The sequence below is a fragment of the Bison bison genome, unplaced genomic scaffold (genome assembly GCF_000754665.1).
Source record: "Bison bison bison isolate TAMUID 2011002044 unplaced genomic scaffold, Bison_UMD1.0 scf7180017864334, whole genome shotgun sequence".
In the NCBI taxonomy this organism is placed as follows: Eukaryota; Metazoa; Chordata; class Mammalia; order Artiodactyla; family Bovidae; genus Bison; species Bison bison.
The window spans coordinates 1,990,833-2,011,437 of NW_011494906.1; the positions used below are offsets into that span (position 1 = coordinate 1,990,833).

General features: G+C 42.4%; 1 protein-coding gene across 2 annotated transcripts; it reads left to right on the forward strand.

Moving 5' to 3' along the window:
• Nucleotides 1–109: 109 nt before the first annotated feature.
• Nucleotides 110–20,605, forward strand: CPSF7 (cleavage and polyadenylation specific factor 7, 59kDa). 2 transcript variants are annotated; one of them, XM_010854046.1, is made up of 9 exons: nucleotides 110–374; nucleotides 6,672–6,890; nucleotides 7,719–7,822; nucleotides 8,196–8,368; nucleotides 11,431–11,845; nucleotides 12,367–12,485; nucleotides 14,608–14,776; nucleotides 15,421–15,588; nucleotides 20,249–20,605. In XM_010854046.1, the coding sequence occupies exons 1-8, from the start codon at nucleotides 321–323 to the stop codon at nucleotides 15,581–15,583; spliced, it is 1,416 nt and encodes a 471-aa protein (XP_010852348.1). In that variant the 5' UTR covers nucleotides 110–320; the 3' UTR covers nucleotides 15,584–15,588; nucleotides 20,249–20,605. The 2 variants fall into 2 exon arrangements, with proteins under 2 accessions (XP_010852348.1, XP_010852349.1); XM_010854047.1 differs by having other exon boundaries at nucleotides 8,196–8,341.

The window sequence follows — 20,605 nt, forward strand, 5'->3', positions numbered from 1 at the left end:
AGGCCTGGACTTTCTCGTCGCGCCACGGGCAGCTGCAGCGCAGCTCCGGTCGGGCCCGAGGGTGATGGGCAGCGAGCCCCGCGAGCCCCGGTGGCCTGGGAGAGCGAGGGGCGGCGCGAGGCCGGGGGCGGGGCGGAGCGGGTGGGGCCGAGCTCGGACTGCCGGGATGCTGCGTCTCTGGAGACGGGAGGTTGGCAACCAGTGCCCTCCTTCCAGCCCGGGACCCTTATGCCTTGTAACTCTTGCTTCTTTCTGGATACCGCAGTGGCATCTTTCTTGCCTTGTCCGTTCTCCGGGCGCGAGATCTTCCTTCCGAAGCCATGTCAGAAGGAGTTGACTTGATTGATATATACGCTGATGAAGAATTCAATCAGGTGAGGAGTCCTCGGGAACAGTGGGATTTTCCTGTATCAGGCGAGGAATCTCTTGCAGCAAACTTGCAGGGGTCCCAAGCTCTGTCAGTGGTTGAAGATTTGCTCGGCCTGAACACACGTCTGTCAAATCTAAAATCTTCCCTCTAGCACAGACTTTCAAGACATATGCCTATTCCGTTTTATGTCAACTAAAGCCTGCAGGCTTAATTTTAAAACCTTTGATTTAAGAGCAAATAAAAATTAGGTTTAATAGAGTGGTATATCATCAACCTGTGGAACTTGCTCCTCCAGGAAGCCAGAGTTGAACGTCAGTCTCCTGGAAGACTGGCCACATTTAAAAATCAGAATTAGGTGTTCTGTAGCATCTACGAAGGCAATGTTGATACGTGTTCCTTTGAGAGTCTCTCAAATGGCAGCTGGAGAAATGTAGTACCCCTTCCCTCTATAAGGCAGTGCAAGTATGAAAGATAACTTTAACTTTTAATGTTAGTTGTTTTCCAGTTGTTTTCAGCCTGCCTTCTTTCAGAAGTAGCTTGACTCTGGTCTTGAGTAGTCCATAGGCTTTTTAATGTTAGTTTTTTAGTAATAAACTTTATTGATGATGTAATTGGTGGGAGGAGGTAAAGGTATTGGACAAACCAGTTCAGAAGCAGATAGAGACCCACTCACATACTCTTGAGTTCAGTTTGTTGATCTCTTTATGATATGTCAAGAAAATTATACAGTGATCTCCCTTGAAACAATCATCTCATATACAGGTCAATTCAGAAAAGATCTCAAGAATGTTCCAAAGTCTGTATTTAAAACTTAATATCCTGCCTGGATTATTTTCAGCACTATTCTCTTGAGTAAACTGGTTTTTCCCATTTTCATCTTTCAATGGCTATATGTAAGGACCTATAAAGAGGATTTAAAAAACAAAATCAGGCTAGAGAAGGAAAGCGGAGAAGGCAATGACAACCCACTCCAGTACTCTTGCCTGGAAAATTCGATGGATGGAGGAGCCTGGTACTGGTAGGCTGCAGTCCATTGGGTCGCTAAGAGTCAGACACGACTGCAGCGACTTAGCAGCAGCAGCGGCAGAGAAGGAAAGTGCTCTGATTGGACCCTGACTTTTTTTTTTAACTTCTATTTTGTACTGGGGTATAGCCTATTAACAATGTTGTGATAGGGAAGGGACTCAGCCACACATGTATCTGTTCTCTGCCCAACGTCACTCATATTCAGGCTGCCATGAAACATTGAGCAGAGTTCCATGTGCTATACAGTATGGACCCTGACTGATGTGAAGCAGCAGACAAGGTTTATATATGCCATTATGTGCCGTTTCTTTCACTTGGCAAAAGTTGATCATTTTCCCATGTCTTCTCAGGCAAACTGCAGTTGTCTACATGTGGCTGCTGCTTAACTTAAATACATGAAAATCTTTCTTTAAATTTCAAATAAGTCAATTATTTATGGATAAAAAGAAAGACTTAGCATATTTAGTTACTATTTACTTTCCTGAATTTTTCATATTTGAATCAAGACTCATACTACTTTTTATGTTATTCTTTTAAATATAAGATAGCAAGAAAAAAGTCTCCTTTAATTCTTTTCTATTATTAATTTTAAAAACATCGTTTCCCCTTAATTTCATTATCTGTGGGTTGATGACAATACTGCTGATGATTCACTCTGGGAAATGGGTAGAACAGGGTCCTAGACCACAGGTCTAGCCACATGTGGTCTGAGAAGTGAGATTTCATAATCTCTTAAGCAGTATAGCTTGTTGGTCATAGACAAGACAGGTCTCATCCACTGAGTTGTTGGTCTCAACAATTTGATCTCTGGTCTCCTCAGTTAAATAGGACTTTTTTGTGTGTGAAATCAAGTAGATGTTTGTACTGAAACGACAATTTGGTACTTGGTTATGTTGAAGAAAGTATAGATTTTAAATGTTTTATGTCCTGGGGAAAGTCAGGAAAGGGTGCTTTTCCCCCCCACAAATGAGTTAATTTTAGCAAAGCTGGTTTTAGTAGAATTTGGAAGCTGCTGGAGAAGTGGTAAAAGCTCTGTTTGACTGGGATTCTTAGACGTAAGCTTAGATTGAAGGCCAACAGTACAGATTGTGTTTTAGAATGTTACAGGAATGTTACTAATTCACCCCAACTTACCCCTCCCTGCACAAGAACCTTGTCATGTGTACTTTGCTCCCCAGGGGAAATAAGCACTGTTCCTAGATGGAACCCTGTGGTGTCGACTCCAGATATGTTACAGTGTGTGCTGCAAAATCCTCTTTTGCAGAGCTGCTTCGCTCCTGTTACAGAGGGAAACTTGGAGGTCTTAGGGTCTCTCTCAGGCTGAGGAGAGCAACTCGGAAAGTGACTGAAAGCTGCCGTCCCTGCTGAGTGTTTGGTCTCTTTTCTGTTTCTAGTGCTGAGACGGGCGCTTTGCACAGTATGCTCAGTTTCCTCAGCAAATAGTTACTGAGCTACTTCTGTTTGCTAGGCATCGTATTAGAACTAGTGAGATAAAAGGGGGAAGATGGATTTGTGTGCTCAAGAGGTTCCATTCCTGGTGGTCAACAGCAACGGACGGTGATAGGGAAGGAGAGTGAAGTGAGAATTGTGGAAATAGTAATCACAAAGCCAAGAGCATTGAGCTTTGGTTACAGTTATAAGAAAATTAAGTCACATAGGTTGCTTTAAGAAAAAGCTTTATTACTGTGTCTTCCCTGGTGGCTCAAACAGTAAAGAATCTGCCTGCAATGCAGGAGGCCTGGGTTCGATCCCTGGGTTAGAAGATCCCCTGGAGAAGGGAATGGAAACCCACTCCAGTATTCTTGCCTGGAGAATTCCATGCACAGAGGAGCCTGGTTGGCTGAAGTTCATGGTGTCACAAAAGAGTCAGACATGACTGAGTGACTAACGCTTTAGATATCAGGAAAGGGCTGGCAAGTAGGAACATTGAGCATTCAGGTGGGGAAGTTCTTATTTAAATTCAAAATCGTGCAAGTTCTCTTTTGTAAACCAAGAAGCTTCCTGAGACAATCACAGCTATTCCTCTGCTATAAAATGGAAACTTCTCTCTGGTATTAATTTAGTATTAAATACATCTTTTCTAATCTCCTTGAAATGAAATCCTTAACACCAATGCCTGTAAAATACTGTATTTTTCACTTAATTTGTAGAATTAGATTTTGCTTTAGCTGCATAAATAATCAGCTCACTTGGTAATCAGAAAAACCTCAGGTCCTTACCTCTTTTCTTGTCTTAGCCCCTTGATGTTGCTAGAAGATTTAGATGCAAATACATCTTGATAACATTATTTCTTCAACAAAATCTTCAACAGAATCCTCAATAGGTCTGCCATATGCATCAGAACAGTTCCTCCAAAATTCTTTGAACTGAGGTTCTGTGGCCCAGAGAGACCATTTGAATCTTGTGACAATTTTGCATTCCTTGAATCCTTTTGTATTTCTTAAAGTGGTAAAATAATCCATACACCAGAGTCTTCTGGGATTGGGACTGTCATATTCTCTAAGGAACCCCGAAAGAGTAGATTGTTCACTGAGGCTTACGGTATGGGAAATTTCCTGGTGATACCTTTGATCTCTGAGCTGCCCATGTCTGCATGTTAACTACTCAGTTATCAGCAATAGTCTTTGTATTAAAACGTTTCAACATGCATCTCTGAATCATAGATCATGGAAAGAATGCCACTTTGGTTCCACTGACCGTACAAGATTGTGAGTTTCCTTATTTAAGTTCCGTTTCACAATCCTTGATTAATTATATAAAAAAAAAAAGTTATCCTGGTTTGAAGTAGTGTTGTTTTAGGGTTAGAGGATTGAAGAGGATCAAGTGGTTTCTAGGTCTTTTCTACACCTTGAACCATAAGAGCAAGTCATATGTAGTGCATGAATAAATAAATGATTTGTCTAGAGTTATGATTGTTTGAGACTTAGACTGTCAAATATTTTACACACAAAATATTGAGTTACTAGCTGTGACTTTCTTCACCTTTTAAATTCATTATCCACCCTGTACTCTCCAGTGTTAGCAGCTCCCCATCATACTCATCTTTTTTTATGCAAGGTCCTTATTTATAGATTTGACTACCTAAGATAGTCTTCTTGTGTTTATTTACCTCCCTGATTCTTTTTCAGGCTCTTCTCTTTCTGAGATTTTTACAAGGTTCAAGCTCTTTTCCTTTGGGCTTCTTAACAGTATCTGTAACATTTGAAGTTATTTACATTATCATGCTGTGGATGTCCTTCCCTTTTACTTCAGATAAACTGAGAACTATAAGATTGTTTCCAAAAGTTTCTGTTGGTATGTAGGTCTAAGAATGTATTTTGTAGTGAGTCCTCTAGTTGCACTCCAGAATCAGGAATTCTTGTGATGGATTTGAAGGGAGAAAGTTACTGCAGCTTCCGCACCTGAGGTGCATTAGGAGAGATGATTCACCTTCAAGGAACTAAGCAAGTTGCCAAATAAGGTTCTTTTTTTATTCCTTTTGTATGGATCTTTATTCCCATTTTTAAAAGACAGCAATGACATGAATGAGCTATAGTGTCCCTAAAACACTCCAATGTCTCCTTGTATCTGTTTTTTGGCAGTTTCATCTTTAGCACTGTTTGGATGTTTAGACTATTACCTGGGGGGTGGCGGGGGGAAACAACTTGTCTGATCCTTAAAAGATCCTCTCTAAGATAATAACACTGAAAACTCTGAAACATTAAGTTCCCTTAATAGTAGTTCTTATGATTTTAGGAGTTTTGATATGTGTTACCTTGGTCTGCTATAATACTAAAAATGGGCTGACTTGTAAACAACAAATTTATTTCTCACAGTTCCAGAGGCTAAAAGACTGAGATCAGGTTTGTGTTCTGGTGAGCAGCCTCTTCCAGTTGCAGCCTCTGCCAGCTCGTATCCTCACATGATGGAGAGCAGAGCAAGCAAGCTCTAATTCTTACAAGGGCACTAATACATTTCATAGGCTCCACCCTCAAGACCTCATCTCATTTTAATTACCTCTCAAAGGCCCCGCCTCCTAATACCATCACACTGGGGAACAGTGTTTCAATGTGGGTGTGTGTGCTCAGTCATTTCTGACTCTTTGTGACCCTATGGACTCCTCTGTTCATGGGACTCTCTAGGAAAGAATACTGGAGTCGGTTGCCATGCCATCCTCCAAGGGATCTTCCCAACCCAGGGATTGAACCTGTCTGTGTCTTCTGCATTGGCAGGTAGATTCTTTACCACTGTGCCACCTGGGAAACCCTTCAAGGAGGTGTGTTGCGGGGCGCGGGGGGGCCACATTCAGTCTATAACAGTAATATATAACACAGACAAAAAGTGTATCTCACCTATCTTCCAGAATGCACGTTCATATTCTAAATGGTTAGTGTAATACAGCTTTATGATGTGGGTGCTTGTTCTGTTTCCTGAGCTTTATGTTTTAGAAAACTTTGACTGCTTTTGTATATCATTAGATATCTCTGGTATTGTTCAGAGATGTTTCTTATATAAACGTCATGGTAATGTGTTGGATCTGCACGTCATGCACTAGAACGTATAAAGGAAAATCCCCCAATTATTCACTTCCTTTTTATTTTATTTATTTTTTGATGGTTAATAGAAAGATGGGATTATATACTGTGAGCTTTAGAGCGTTATTAAGTAGAATAGTAAGTTTTGTGTAACTCTTGATTTTGGAAATAGTGTAAGATGTTGAAAATTTCATTGGTATAAATGTGGTCTTGGGAAGCTGGCTTCCTGATAACAATAGCAGATGTATCTCTGTGCATTCTTGCTGTGCTGTGCTTAGTCTCTCAGTCGTGTCTGACTCTTTGCAACCCCATGGACTGCAGTCCAACAGGCTCTTCTGTCCTTAGGGATTCTCTAGGCAAGAATACTGGAATGGGTTGCCATGCCCTCCTCCAGGGGATATTCCCAACCCAGGAATTGAACCCAGCTCTCCCATGTGTTGCAGGCGGATTCTTTACTGACTGAGCCACCAGGGAAGCCCTGTGCATTCTTAGTGTGCTTGTTTAATTGTCCTGTACATTTTGAGTCTCACGGTTGATTAAAGCTAGAAACACTACAGACTCCTAATAGGGTCTTAAGAGAAACACCTACATAAACATAATTTTTAAAATTGTTTTACATGGGGAAGTTTTTTGAGTATGACAGGAAGTTTTTGTATGTTTTACAAAGTATTTGACTGTGGATTGTAAGTAAATGCGAGTAAAATAGAATGAACAAAATGAAAGGTTTTCAAACCCACCTTTGCCAATGCCTCGTCTCTTAGGACCCAGAATTCAACAACACAGATCAGATTGACCTGTATGATGACGTGTTGACAGCCACTTCACAGCCCTCAGATGACAGAAGCAGCAGCACTGAGCCACCTCCTCCTGTTCGCCAGGAGCCATCTCCCAAGCCCAATAACAAGACCCCTGCAATTCTGTACACCTACAGTGGCCTGCGCAATAGGCGAGCTGCTGTCTACGTGGGCAGTTTCTCCTGGGTGAGCATGGGTAACCAAAAAGGCTTGGGTGGGCTGGAGGGAGAGCACTGGGAGGTGATGGCATTTTCAGAAACCACTGTTGCACTGTTTTGTGCTCTGATGGGGTTGGATTTCTTTTTCCTGGGATCAGGTTGGATTGATCTCTGAAAGAGAACTATCCTGAGGACGTACTGGTGCCGAAGAAAGCAATGATTAAGTGGGTAGTTGCTTTTTCTGCCATCTTGTTACCGCCCCTGACCCTGGGGCTTTATGTCTACCAGGGTCATCTGTGGGATGAGATTTCAGAGTGAACACCTTGAACTCTTGGTGGTCATTAGATGGTCCTGTGATAATGATGGGTGAGAGGGAGCAAAGACCTTGATAGCTGTAGTACACTCGGGGTAGGTGGTGATTGTTGTTTTGCAAAAGTTATTGTGTGACATGTTTTGGGGCTGGTGATGGGAGGTGGTTTTTTCCAAGTTAAGAATTGTATATACTGAGGGGGAAGTTGTTGACAGTGATCAACTCTGGCCTGTCAGATCTCCAACTAAAAGCTGCTAGTAATCAGTGTTTGAACTGATGATCCACATGGCAGTCAGAGTTAAAATAGGTTTTAATATTCTTAGTTTCAGATACGGGGATTGGGGCAGAGGTGGGTGGTTTGCAGTTCTGTCTGGGTGAGGACAATATTAAAACCTGCTCTCATTGACATCCTGATGGCCTTCTGGGTTTCCTTTGGGGGGTCGTGGTTATGACTAGACTCCTAGGTTTGGGGGAAGGGTTTGGGACATTCTGGGGGAGGGGGTATACCTCTTGACATTTCTTCCTTTTCCATCTTGCCGGCCCCAGTGGACCACAGACCAGCAGCTGATCCAGGTTATTCGCTCTATAGGAGTCTATGATGTGGTGGAGTTGAAATTTGCAGAGAATCGAGCAAATGGCCAGTCTAAAGGGTGAGGTCTGGATTTAAGAAGCCCCTTTTAGTTTGTAACCATTGGGATAACAGATCTGTACTGTTACTTTGGCCCTGTAATTTAATCCCTCCCACCCTGGCCCAGTTTACTGCCTTGGTTTTGACAAACCACCTTAGAAAGGGGACCTTATTGTGAGGTAGGGGAACATCCATCCATTGAAGGGCAAAGAAAGCTGGTTTCTAATTTGAAATAAATGGTAACATTTTAGGCTGACACTTTTTGTTGTTGATAGTTTTGTATATATAATATAAGCAGGGTATCCTTTGCTTTACCAAAAGTGGAAGAGAATTTCTGTGTTTCTCTCTTGATTGTTTAGTAGATCTCACACATTTTTAAATTTTTCTTCCTCAAGGTATGCTGAGGTGGTGGTAGCCTCTGAAAACTCTGTCCACAAATTATTGGAACTTCTGCCAGGAAAAGTTCTTAATGGAGAAAAAGTGGATGTGAGGCCGGCCACCCGGCAGAACCTGTCACAGTTTGAGGCACAGGCTCGGAAACGTGAGTGCGTCCGAGTCCCAAGAGGGGGTACGTGGAGACCATCTGTATGAAAGGGGGGTATTTTGTGGGTTTGTTTTCTGTGCTGTAGGCTTGGTCTACATTGTGGAGGAGTTTGAGGGAGGGTGGTAGTGATTATGGGTGGCAGCATGGCAGTGGGTGAGCTAAAAGTGAGACTTGTGTGCCAGGAGTCAGGTAGTTCAGGTTATGCATTTCTGCTGCTAACTCATGTGGCCTTGGGCAAGTCACTTTACTGTTTAGGGCCTACTTCCCCATTTGAACTGGACACAGTGTATAAAGTTCCTGTCACCTCTGAATTATGTGTTTACTATTTAAAAAATCAGTATATAGCAAATGGACTTACTTGTAAGACATGTTTCTCTATCAAATACTAAACAACCACAGTAAAATACAAATATGGTTACATAAAGATGGCTGTAATCTTGTTATAAACATACATTGGAAGGTACTCTTTAAGGAATCGACTGAAAGAAATGCTGGAGAGTAAAAATTTAACAGTGTTTTTCCAGCATTGACCAGGGGGGTTGGGTACCCTTTTGATTACCTGCTATTTTAGTTTGCTTGGCAAGTGTTTCCCATTAGTAAAGGATGTTGCATCATGCCACATTAGCCTGATGATGGTATGCCTTAAGCTCACGTTATTCCCTTTATTCTGACCCCGTTCTCACCAAGCCATCTTCTGATACTAATTTGGTTTCCCAACTAGGGTCTCCTACTGGGAAGAGAATGCACTGACCAGGTGACACGAGTATTCCAGTCTGCTTGGCAGTTGTATTTCTCATTGTAAATCACAAAATTGGCATTCTGGTTTAAGAATCAGTCTCTTGTGAATTTGAATAGTGTGAATCAATCTCCTAGGGTCCAGTCACCCCTGGGCCACTGTTAAAATCAGTGTCTGAACCTGTGAAACCTGGGAACCAGCTTTGGATTGTCATGACCTCACAAGGTGCAGCTACCCTGCAAGGCCCTGCCTGAAACAGCCAACTGCCATTACTTGCCTCTTACTACAGTGGGGGTGATGGCAAAGTTTTGTTACCTACTTTCTGTAACTGCTTAAGTCCTTTTCTCAAAACAGTGCCTTGTGTTGATTGAGTAGTCTACTGGGACCTTGGATAGATTGATTGAAGGTGGAAATATGGTCACTTAACTCTTGCATAGGAATAGCTATGTTCTTATAACTAGATTGAGAGCCTAGATGGAAGTGTTGTGAGCTCCTATTGCTCTGTATTAGAAGACACAACTTTTTTCCTTGATAACATGAATTTTCAGAGTCCATTCTGTTTCAGAGTCTTTGTATGATTCAGCCCTCTTCTGACTTCCGTAAGATGTATAATTTTACATTTATATTGAACACCTAATTGTCCTAGCACCACTGGGCTGTTTACTCCTGGGTTTTACCTTTCTTTGCTGGAATGATGATGGTGATTGAATTGTTTTCTGCTCTGTCATGTTGATATAGTTGGACCCTGTTAATTCACTCAGTACAGCTGGTTGACATAGTCTGCTTAAAAATGGTTGCTACTCTTGGGACTTGTAGCCATAGCTACCAAAAAAAAAAGAAAAAAACCTTTGCTGATGTGGGAACAGGAGCTGGGAAGGTAGCTAACTTTCAGGGGATTACACTTGCTAGTATTCTTTCTTCAGTTTGAGAGAACTCAGGGAAGAAGCAAGTTGCCATATGTGTGAGACATGAAAAGCACGAGAATGCTGGGGTAGGCACTGGTGATATACTACATTAGAGAAACCAAGGTGGTTGCCAAAGGGATTAATTCCACTTAATGCTTTCATCGGGAGTTAGGGTTTACTAACAAGTTTTTGTTTAAGGAGCACTCTTCTTTTCTCCTCTTCACACTTGTCTCCTAATGGCATCGTTTTACATCCAAGACTCCCAAGGCCATGTGATCAGATTCTTCTGTTGGATTTCATATCAACCAGACTGAGAGTAGACTATTAAATTGGAAAAAGGGAACAAGTTTAACCCAAGTGACTCAACGGTATCACAGCCATGTTTCCAGCAGTATGCAGACATGTTTTGAGTCCATTTTGCACAATGATATAACCACTGAACCATGATCATGTTCCTAGAAGGCTGCCCTGTGGGGTAGAGGGTTTGGACTGTTGAAATATAGTAGGAATTTCCCAGATTTCAGACGTATTTTGTACCAAGCTTTTGCAAGGAGTCCCTGATGTCAGCTGTGTGCCATCTGCTCATTCTGTGGGCTGATCTCATATGACCCCTGGTAGCTCAGACAGTAAAGCGTTTGCCTACAATGTGGGAGACCTGAGTTCGATCCCTGGGTCGGGAAGATCCCCTGGAGCAGGAAATGGCAACCCCCTCCAATATTCTTGCCTGGAAAATCCCATGGACTGAGGAGCCTGGTAGGCTACAGTCCATGGGGTCGCAAAGAGTGGGACACGACTGAGCGACTTCACTTTTTTGGCTTATCTCCCACTTTCTCTCATTTAACTTCTAGTCTTCCACTTCTTGTTCCGTGTCTCTTCCTCATCCCAGTTACCAGTTTTGGTACTTGGATGGAAGAAGTGTTGTTCATGCCCTGCCTGTCCCTCCTTTCCTCCAAATTTACTGGCCAAAGTGCCAAGGCAAAGAGAAAATTTCAAATAGATAGCAGGATAGAAAAGGGTAACTACTACAAGCCCAAGGAAAGAGTCCCTGAACTCCTACCAGAGAAAATGAGATTTTTAATCTGCTTGAATCCAGCTAAACAGTAATGAACATATTTCAGCACTGTCATTTTTCTCGTGGGTTATTAAGAACCTTCTGCATTTAAAAACAGAAAACAAATTTAAGGATAATTTAAATGTGAAGCACTGAGAGTTCTAGATAAAGAGAATTCTTTAGCACACAGAATTTAGGGTGGTACTGCTTCCTGGGTTTATGTCTGAACTAGGCTGCCTCTTACCTTTCTGAGGCAGTAGGTGATTTTACCTTCTTCCTCAGCCACCTGTCAACTTCCTCAGTGTGGTGTCAGATGACTCTTGGTGACGGATGAACTTGTCCCATGGTTATGTTTAAGACTTGGGCAGTAACGGTAATTCTTTTTTCTTCATAGGAATACCTCCACGGGCCCACTCCCGAGATTCTAGTGATTCTGCTGATGGACGGGCCACACCCTCTGAGAACCTTGTGCCCTCATCTGCCCGTGTGGATAAGCCCCCCAGTGTGCTGCCCTACTTTAATCGCCCTCCTTCAGCCCTTCCCCTGATGGGTCTGCCCCCACCCCCCATTCCACCCCCACCACCTCTCTCCTCAAGCTTTGGGGTCCCTCCTCCTCCTCCTGGCATCCACTACCAGCATCTCATGCCCCCTCCTCCTCGATTACCTCCTCATCTGGCTGTACCCCCCCCTGGGGCCATCCCACCTGCCCTTCACCTCAATCCAGCCTTCTTCCCCCCACCAAATGCCACAGTGGGGCCTCCACCAGATACTTACATGAAGGCCTCAGCACCCTATAACCACCATGGCAGGTAAGGACTATCTTGTTCCTTTCAAATCTGAGCCAGGCATAGCAGGGTAGACAGTGTGTTAAGTTTGTTTTCTTCTCCCCAAGGAAGTAAGTGAGCACTGAACTATTATTTTCTTTTTCCCTTGTGGAAATTCTGTTGTCATAGTATTGAGTCCTGGGAAATAGTTAACTACCTGTTAGAGAATGTTTTTATTTGGTATTTTGTTTGCATCTTAACCTCTCACCCAAACTGTGTCCTTTGTATCCCCTTTTCAGGTGGTTGATTAAGTTGAGTGCTCTGAGTCACTGTTATGAGTGCTACGAGTGTCTAGCACTATGGGGTCGTGCCAGAATTACAAAAGTATACCACATAAATCCTGTCTTTAGAGAACATGAACATAGAAAACATGTGAACAGGCTTAGAATCATTTCAGACAGCATACAGGAGAGTGTAATTAAATAGCATAGTACTCTAGAGGATGGTAAGATAACGCTGGGTATGGGCAGTCAGGAGTGATCTTGTCTCTGTATTTCTGTGTGCAGCCGAGATTCGGGCCCTCCGCCCTCTACAGTGAGTGAAGCAGAATTTGAAGACATCATGAAGCGGAACAGAGCAATTTCCAGCAGTGCCATTTCCAAAGCTGTATCTGGAGCCAGTGCAGGTAACTCATCCTTAGCTTTGCTGCCTTCTCCTTACTTTTAGTTTTGTCATTTCCATTGGTAAGAAGTCCAAGATAAAATTGGAGCACTGGTACATTTTGAAAATCAATAATAACCTGCTTTTGGGCTTTTGGGGAGCTCCACTGAGACTATTTATTTAGCCTGTATCTAGACCTGCCCCATGAAAGCCAACTTGATGCGTAGAATATAAATAACTAATACTATCTCATTGTGGTGTTTCCTGCCTCCTGGAAATCTTGATCTCAGTGGTTGATCACTGGGTCTAGTGTCTGGGTACACCTTGAGTTTTTAGGACTGATGATGATGGTTGATATGGAATCCGATTATATTTGAGGATTGAGGCAGAGCTGATGGCCTCCATGTAGCCTGTCCTGGAAAGAGGCAAATCTATTGGGTGTCATCTTAAGGCATGATACACCCTTACAGCTAACTTTTGCCCTGCTGTCAGTATTAAGTGGGCAGAACCAGAAGCCATGCTTTTGAGAGCTGAGGAAACAGAATCTTTGCTTCCTAAGAGAAGAGTATATAGAGTTCTGATCCAAGTTTCACATTATAACACTAATCATATTCACTTTCTTCCTGTGAGTTTCCCACATGAATGTAGATATAGATTGTCATATCTAAGAAATAACTGTTTTCATCCATTTTCCATAATTTCTCTTTACTACGAAATCTGAATGCAGAGTAAAGACAGAAAGCATGTATATATTCTCTCTGTTTTCCACCGGAAATCTTCATTGACATCTGAGTAAATCTCTTTAAGTTAAAAAGTTAGGTATGCTCGTCGTAGCAAGTCAGATACACAGTGGAAGGAAAAACAGTCATTGTTCTCCACCAGTTCCTTCACATTGAGATGATCAGTAACTGAACCTCTGTCTCCTCCCTTTGTTTTGTTCTCATTTCAGTCATTCAAACCACAGATATCTATTGACTGCCTACAAAACAGGCAAAAATTCCCTCCCCTGGTCGAGCCAAAATCCCAGCATTCCTTGGCCTCCACAGAACTGCAGCTCCTCCAGTCTGTTTCGTTCTTTACTACCCTGCACGAGGAAGCTGCTGGTCCTGTCACTGGCCCCTGCCTGGTTTCATGCTTTCCTTGCATTATCTTGTCCTTAAGGCTCTTGCAATGCAAGAAAGCTTTAGTTAGGAAGTATGCAGGTCCCCACCCCAACCACTAGCCGTGAGTCTGAGTATCGCTCAGATGGTGAAGGAAGGAGCTAGTTCTTCATGGCAGCAAAATTTAAAGTGTGTGTGTGTGTGTGTGTATGCACACAACATAACGTGTTTTAACTATATGTTACTTCTGTGCATATACATGTTTGGTTATAGATTACAAATAATTCAGACAGAACTGTGCAGTGTTAATAAATGAAAGACTTCTGTACAAGAACTGTCAGTAAGACTACCATGCATCTGAAGTTTCTGTCCTTCAGGGGTTTTTTTTTTTTGCATATAGCATGATATATGTATAATTTTGATATGGAATACTGTTTCACAGCTTTTCAACAATATTCTGATCATCTATTATACCAGCTAACACCTAACATTTATTGAGCCCTTACTGTGTGCCTGGCACTGTGCTTAAGTGCTTTACATGGATCGCTTTGTTTATATCCAGATTTATTACCTTATGCTTTTTAACAACTATGGAATATTCTGTAGAACCGATGTTCCTTAATTTATATAGTCAGATCCTATTGAAGGAACTTTTAAGTTGTTTCTGATTCTTTAATAAAACAAATGATGCTAAAACAAACATGGTTTAAATTATACACTTGTGAGCAGAAGTTGAAAATTTTTAGAATTGCTAGGTCAAAAAGTGTGCACATTGTTTATTATAATGGGTGTTGTCAAATAGCCTGCAGACAATGACCTGCCAGTTTATACATCCATTAGCAGTATCTGAGAGCATCTGTCTGATTCCAGACCATTGGAATATTGGTTCCATACAGTTTTATACTTGCCGCTTCTGCCTCATCCACTATACTGTGGTTCTGTGGGACAGCTAGTTACTCTTGGTGTGTGTCCTCCTGAGTTCTCCTTTTCATCAGTTAGTTTACTCCCTCTGCTTATCCTTGGCCTTTCCCATCCATCCCCTGTCAGGGGATTACAGTGACGCGATTGAGACGCTGCTCACAGCCATTGCTGTTATCAAACAGTCCCGGGTCGCCAATGATGAGCGTTGCCGTGTCCTCATCTCCTCTCTTAAGGACTGTCTTCATGGCATTGAAGCCAAGTCTTACAGTGTGGGTGCCAGTGGGAGCTCGTCCAGGTGAGTTGATAATTGCTCCAGCGACAGCTAGCCCTGAGCAGCATTTTTCCAGGGGCTGGCAGGGGAAGGAAAGGAACACAGGTATCAGGCAAGGACCTGGCTGAAAGAGCAGACCTAGCCCTCGTGCCTTTAAGGGGAAGAAATTGATCAAATGTTTACATTAATAAATGTTGTAATGTCTGAAATCTGTGTTGGGTGAGGCAATGGGCTTATTTAGGATGGAAGACCAACTTAGTTAAGAACGTGGGCTTTGGAGCCATACATTCTTGGATTTGAATTCTGCTCTTAACTATCTGTGTGACCTTGAATGTGAAAGTTACTCAACTTTTGAAGCCTTATTTTTCTCATTTTTAAAAAGAGGACAGTGATAGTACTTAATCTTACAGATCTGTTGTAAAGATTAAGTGAAATAAAGCATGTGAAGCTCTTAGCACTGTGCCTGATACATTAATAAGTCTCAACAAATTTGTTCTTACTTTTCTTTAAAAGACTAGTCCTTAAAGAGCTAACATCCTCAGACAGTGGGCCCATGATAGAGTAATAGAAGAGTGGTTTAACAAATAGTAGGAGACACCAAAACACCAGGTTCTTGGAAAGAATGGGGTAGGTCTTCTGAATGAGGCTGAAAACAGTCTTTCTAATAGGAAAAGACATCGGTCTCGAGAGAGGTCACCAAGCCGGTCCCGGGAAAGCAGCAGGAGGCACCGGGACCTGCTTCATAATGAAGATCGGCATGATGATTACTTCCAAGAAAGGAGCCGAGAGCACGAGAGACACCGGGATAGAGAACGGGACCGGCACCACTGAGAAAGGTGGGATAGAGCCCCATCGCTGGCTTGTTGATGATTTCTTATGAAAGAAAAAATATTGATAGTAAAGGTTTCTCTCCCTCCTTTTAAAGCAGGTAAAGGGGATGGGAGGACTTTGATTTATGTAACCAGAAACTCAGGAGGGCAGATTTTCTGCTTGTTTGTGAGATGTCTCACCTTGAAATGGACCTGAGATTAAGCTATTTTTGCTTGTTTTTTGACTGCTTTCACTCGACATGGTATAATGGCTAAGAACATAGTTTCTGCAGGTTATACATCCCATCTCCTCCAGCCATATTACTTTCTGTTCCTCATTTGTGAGTGAAAATAATAAAACAACTGTCTCATTGGATTGCTGAGTATTCAGTCAGCTAATTCCATATAGAGCATTTAGCTGTCATAGTATCTGTCACATAGTAAGTTCTCAATAAATGATAGCTTTTGTTACTGTTATTGTTACATTTTATTTTTTGCCATGCCAGGTGTGGGATCTTAGTTCCCTGACCAGAGTTTGAACCTGTGCACCCTGCATTGGCAGTGCAAAGTGTTAACCACTGGACCGCCAGGGAAGTCCCTCACTGTTGTTATTTTAACCCCACCAAACTTTCAGAGGAAAAAATCAGGGAAATTGGCCAAGACAGAAAAAAGAAAAGTAAGACCATTGCCTACTTGTAAGTTTTCAAGGTGCAACATTAATAATTTTTTAGTATTAATATCTATTATTTAAAAGATTTTGAAAATCAGGATACTTTAGGAGAAAGCAGATCTGAAAAAAAAAATTAAAGCTTTAGAGGATATGTGGAGTATGTGGAGGATACTTCAATGGCAGGATATGTTTTGGAAAAACTCATTGACAGCATTTTTTTTTTTTTTTTTCTTAAAGCAAAAGCCAGGAGGGTTGAGGGCAGGGAACTAAATATGTTAACTCAAGTAACTGAAAAGTTGAGGTAGGCTTCTCAGACAGGCTCCAGGTTACATCCCACCAGCTTCGCAATCCCACCTGAAACCAAACTTCCAACAAAGATTGTTTCTGGTACATAAGCAAGCAGGAGCAGTTGTTGCCTCTGTTTCTTTGGAGATCTTTAAAAGTAGTCTAGACTCTGGTGGGGATGGTCTGTTTGTGGTTCCTGAAGGCTGTTGGATGACCCAGGTGATACTTTGGGGTCTCTTGTCAATTTTGTGGTTTCACATCAAGTACATTAGGAAAATGTTCTTGGTTTTGGCCAATTTGGTTAGTCTGAAGTCATGGTAATTGAGGAGGGTGAAGAGTTGGAGTAGTTCTATTTTGTGTTTTTGGGGTGGATACATGGGGGACTGGATGAAGAAGGGAAAAGAAGCCCTTCCTCTTCTGTGAGTGCCTGTCGTTCACAAGCAGTGGCTGGACTACAAACTGTTGCCTAATGATAACCTACCAAACTAATGAGAAAGGAGTCTGGTTATATTCAGCTACTGCCCTCTAGTTTGTTTTTTGTTTTGTTTTGTTTTGTTTTGCCCTCTAGTTTGTTGTTTGACATTGTCTGCCGTAAACCTAAGTGGAGGGATTTCTCTGGTCGTCCAGTGGCTGAGACTCTGCTCCCAATGCAGGGTCCCAGGTTTCATCCCTGGTCAGGGACCTGGATCCTGCATGCTGCTACTGAGACCCAACACAACCAAATAAATAAATGTTTTGTTTTAAAAAAAAAAAAAAAACTTAAGCAGAGTTGTAGTTGGGAATTCTTTTTGTCTTCTGTAGAGAGCAGATATATGGGGAAATGAAGTTAACATTTTTTACCTGCCTCCCTTCTCTCTGTTCTCGTTTATTCCACAGTCTTGGAGTACTTGATATTAATGGAAATCTAAGATACCCCTCAGAAAATCAGCAGTTAGGCTGTGGGTTCTAGATACTTCTTTCTAGATTTTGCAATAGGTTGAGATTTGAGAAGTGCCCGTATATCTTCCAGAAAAGCAGGCTTCAGGAGAGGTGGAGCCCACAGATAGCTTTGGCCTAATTCAGTCTCGGGGTGGGCAGGAGGGTGGGTTGAGTGGGTCTTTTGATTGAGTCCTTCCCTGCTGTAGCAGTAGCGGCACTTCGCTGTCTTGTTGGAGCTAGCACAGTTGCTGGTGTTGCTTGTAGGTTCAGTGTCAGTCACCACCCTCCCCCATTCCTGCAGCCCACCGTGTGTGTCCTTTGCAGCTAGCTAGGACAGGAGTGACCTGGGAGGTGTTACTTGATGTGTGCGACGCATGGGGCCACACTCAGCTTCATAGTCGGAATGTGTAACTGCACATCACTGTTCTTGGTGGCTTTGCTCGTCTGACAGCCTTTGATAGAGAAATTGTGAGATCCACTGATGATTTGAATTTTGGGGGTTGAACATGTGAACCTGAAACTTTAAAAACTGTCGTCTTGCTTCGTTTTATCCACCTGTAAAATGGGAGTTTTCTTCCATTATGGGATGGTTCAATTTGGATATCTGAAAAATCCTGTAACCCAGTAGTTCCCAGAAAACAGCCATTTGGCTGGTGCAGGCCCATGACAGATGAGGAAAATTAACTCTTGAGATAGGTTTCCTAGTTCCCCAGTTTTCCTAGTCATCCTTTAGATATGTTGGTTATTCCATCCGGATAATTAGTCTCATTTATCTTAAGAACTTCCAAGCTCTGTGTACAGTGAGTGAGTGAAGTCGCTCAGTCGTGTCCGACTCTTTGCAACCCCGTGGACCGTAGCCCCCCTTTTAGTTATTAAAAAAAATAGTATTTATACTGTATGGACAGGTGTTCCTGAGAGCAAAGGATATGTTCCATCTAGAGGCAACAAAAAACAGCAGCCTTTTTTTTGTCTGCCCTTCCTCAGGATGGCCTCAACCTCTGAGGCTTAAAGTCTGATTGACCCACTTTGGCCTCAATCTATTCAAACTTTACCACCAAAATGGAGCCATAACCTCTAAGTGGGTGATGTTCAGTTGACCCTTGAGCAGTGTAGGGGTTAGGGGAGCCAACCTCTGTGTAGTTGAAAATTCGAGTGTAACTTTACAATCAGCCCTCCCATTTCTGTGGTTTCACATCCACAGGTTTCAGCCAACCTCAGATGGTATAGTACTGTAGTATGAATTTATTGAAAAAATTCTCCATATATGTGGACCAGTGCAGTTCAAACCTGTATTTTTCAGGGGTCAACTGTAGTTTACTTCTGGTGCGCTAGTTTTCCTCTGAGTCTTGTTTTGTAGGAGCAGTTCCCAAATCACATCTCTTTTGTGGTATATGTTTGTATGCTTTGGAGTGTGAGAATATTCTTAGGTAGTCTGTGGCGCTGACTTTTTGTAGTTGTTTTAAGACATTATCCTGTTTGATGTATATTTATTCTTACTTCATTGCTATCCTCCTGAGTGAGTGAAAACTGAGCATTCTGTTCAGTTTTGGTCTAATGCAGAGATTCGGAAACCCATGTGATATGAAATTGAGAAGGCATTGAGGGCTTTCATTCTCTCGTATAGTGATTGAGGAAGGTGCTTGCATACAGAGGTGTTTAGAGAAGCCAGAGGCCATGGCAGAGTCTGAGGACCCCAGGCTGAAATAGCGCCATTTCAGAGTGTAGAAGGATCAGGTAGCTCACAAGTGTATTTTTTTCTTTGGCTAGCTCCTCCATGTGCACACATTAAGGTTGAGCCTTTATGTATAGGCCATGTTGCCAGCTTAGGCACTAGTTTAAATCTTCAGCCCAAATTTCATTCCCCCTGTTGCTTCTCACCATCAGTTCTATCTTATATGGTAAGATTGCCAGGCCATCCCCTGAAGATTGGTATTACAGCATTGGAACTAGAGCTGTGTACTGGGGACCTAAAGTTTGGTCAAGATGTGCAAGTGATGTAACAGTGCTTTACTGTTGAGCAGTTCTTAACTGTGCTTTTAGTTTTCTTGGATGGTGACAGCTGATTGTTTTCTTTGATTTCCATGCTCTGCTTTCTGTTCTGGCCAGATCACTCCTGATTGGTGTTAGAGTGCTTCTTGGTCCCTCCCCCACAGCTGTCATCTGAGGGAAGACTTAAAATCTCTTGAGTTTTAGTACAACTTAGAACATCTCTGGCTGTATGTCTATATCTATGTGTATGCTTTTTTAAAAGGAGAAAAGTTTAGTTTTTCCTGTATAAGTGCATGCTCCCTGCTAGGGCCTCTTAAGTATTTGGGGGTTAGTGGATTTGGTTATGTACACGCTTGTTTTCTTACCACTGTACCTCCCATTTCCAGATTTTTCCCCTTTCCCTTAAGGTAAGCTATGACTTGCTCAGAATAGATTTTCTGAAATAGTATTTAAACTCACCATGCTCCTTTACAGCAACTTTTCTTGAAATGTAGCAGTTTCCATACTTTTTCTGCCAAAGTCCCCTTTCCAGTCAGACTGCTTTGATTCCTCATTTCGTTGTCAGTGTTCTTCCCTCTAACCTTAAAGTAAGATGTACTCCTTTTTCCTCTATTCTGCTCCAGCCATGCCCTCACTACTCACAGTGCCAGACATTCCCAGACAATTCTGTTTTTTACTTTCCCACATGTGCATTCTGTCTGCATCCCCTACTTCATACATTTTAACTTTAGAAAATGCCACTATAATTTATTATAAGCCCTTGTTAATCAGAAAGTAACCTCTAACTTGTGCTTTCTTTCTTCCCTTCCGATGTTCTCATTACAGGAGTCTGGTTGGAAGCTAATGTTTTTTTAATGGACTTGCATCTCCTCACCTTGATCAGGACTAAAGGACGGAGGCCGCTCCACCCCTTCCCCTTCCTCCAAGCCCCTAACCCCTCCAGACACCCAGGGAATACCCTCTACCCTACAGGATTGAAGATTGCCTGGCAGCCCTCCCAGTCCTGCTCCTTTTTGCCAGGGTAAAGAACCTAAAGACTCCATGTGGTTGGGAGGGTGGAAGACAGGAAGAGACCATGTCCAGGTCCCTGGTCTCCATAGAGAATGGTGCTTTGTCCAAGGAAACGCATTGAGTTTCTGATTCTCCAGGAGCAGTTCAGTGGTGAGGTTGATGGGAAGAATC

What these genes read in the sequence shown, in the direction of transcription:
- CPSF7 (XM_010854046.1), top strand. Translation starts at nt 321, where the DNA reads ATGTCAGAAGGAGTTGACTTGATTGATATATACGCTGATGAAGAATTC. An exon ending in ACGTGGGCAGTTTCTCCTGG is followed by an intron (nt 6,891 to 7,718) that starts GTGAGCATGGGT and finishes TGCCGGCCCCAG; the next exon opens with TGGACCACAGACCAGCAGCT. An exon ending in GCCAGTGGGAGCTCGTCCAG is followed by an intron (nt 14,777 to 15,420) that starts GTGAGTTGATAA and finishes TCTTTCTAATAG; the next exon opens with GAAAAGACATCGGTCTCGAG.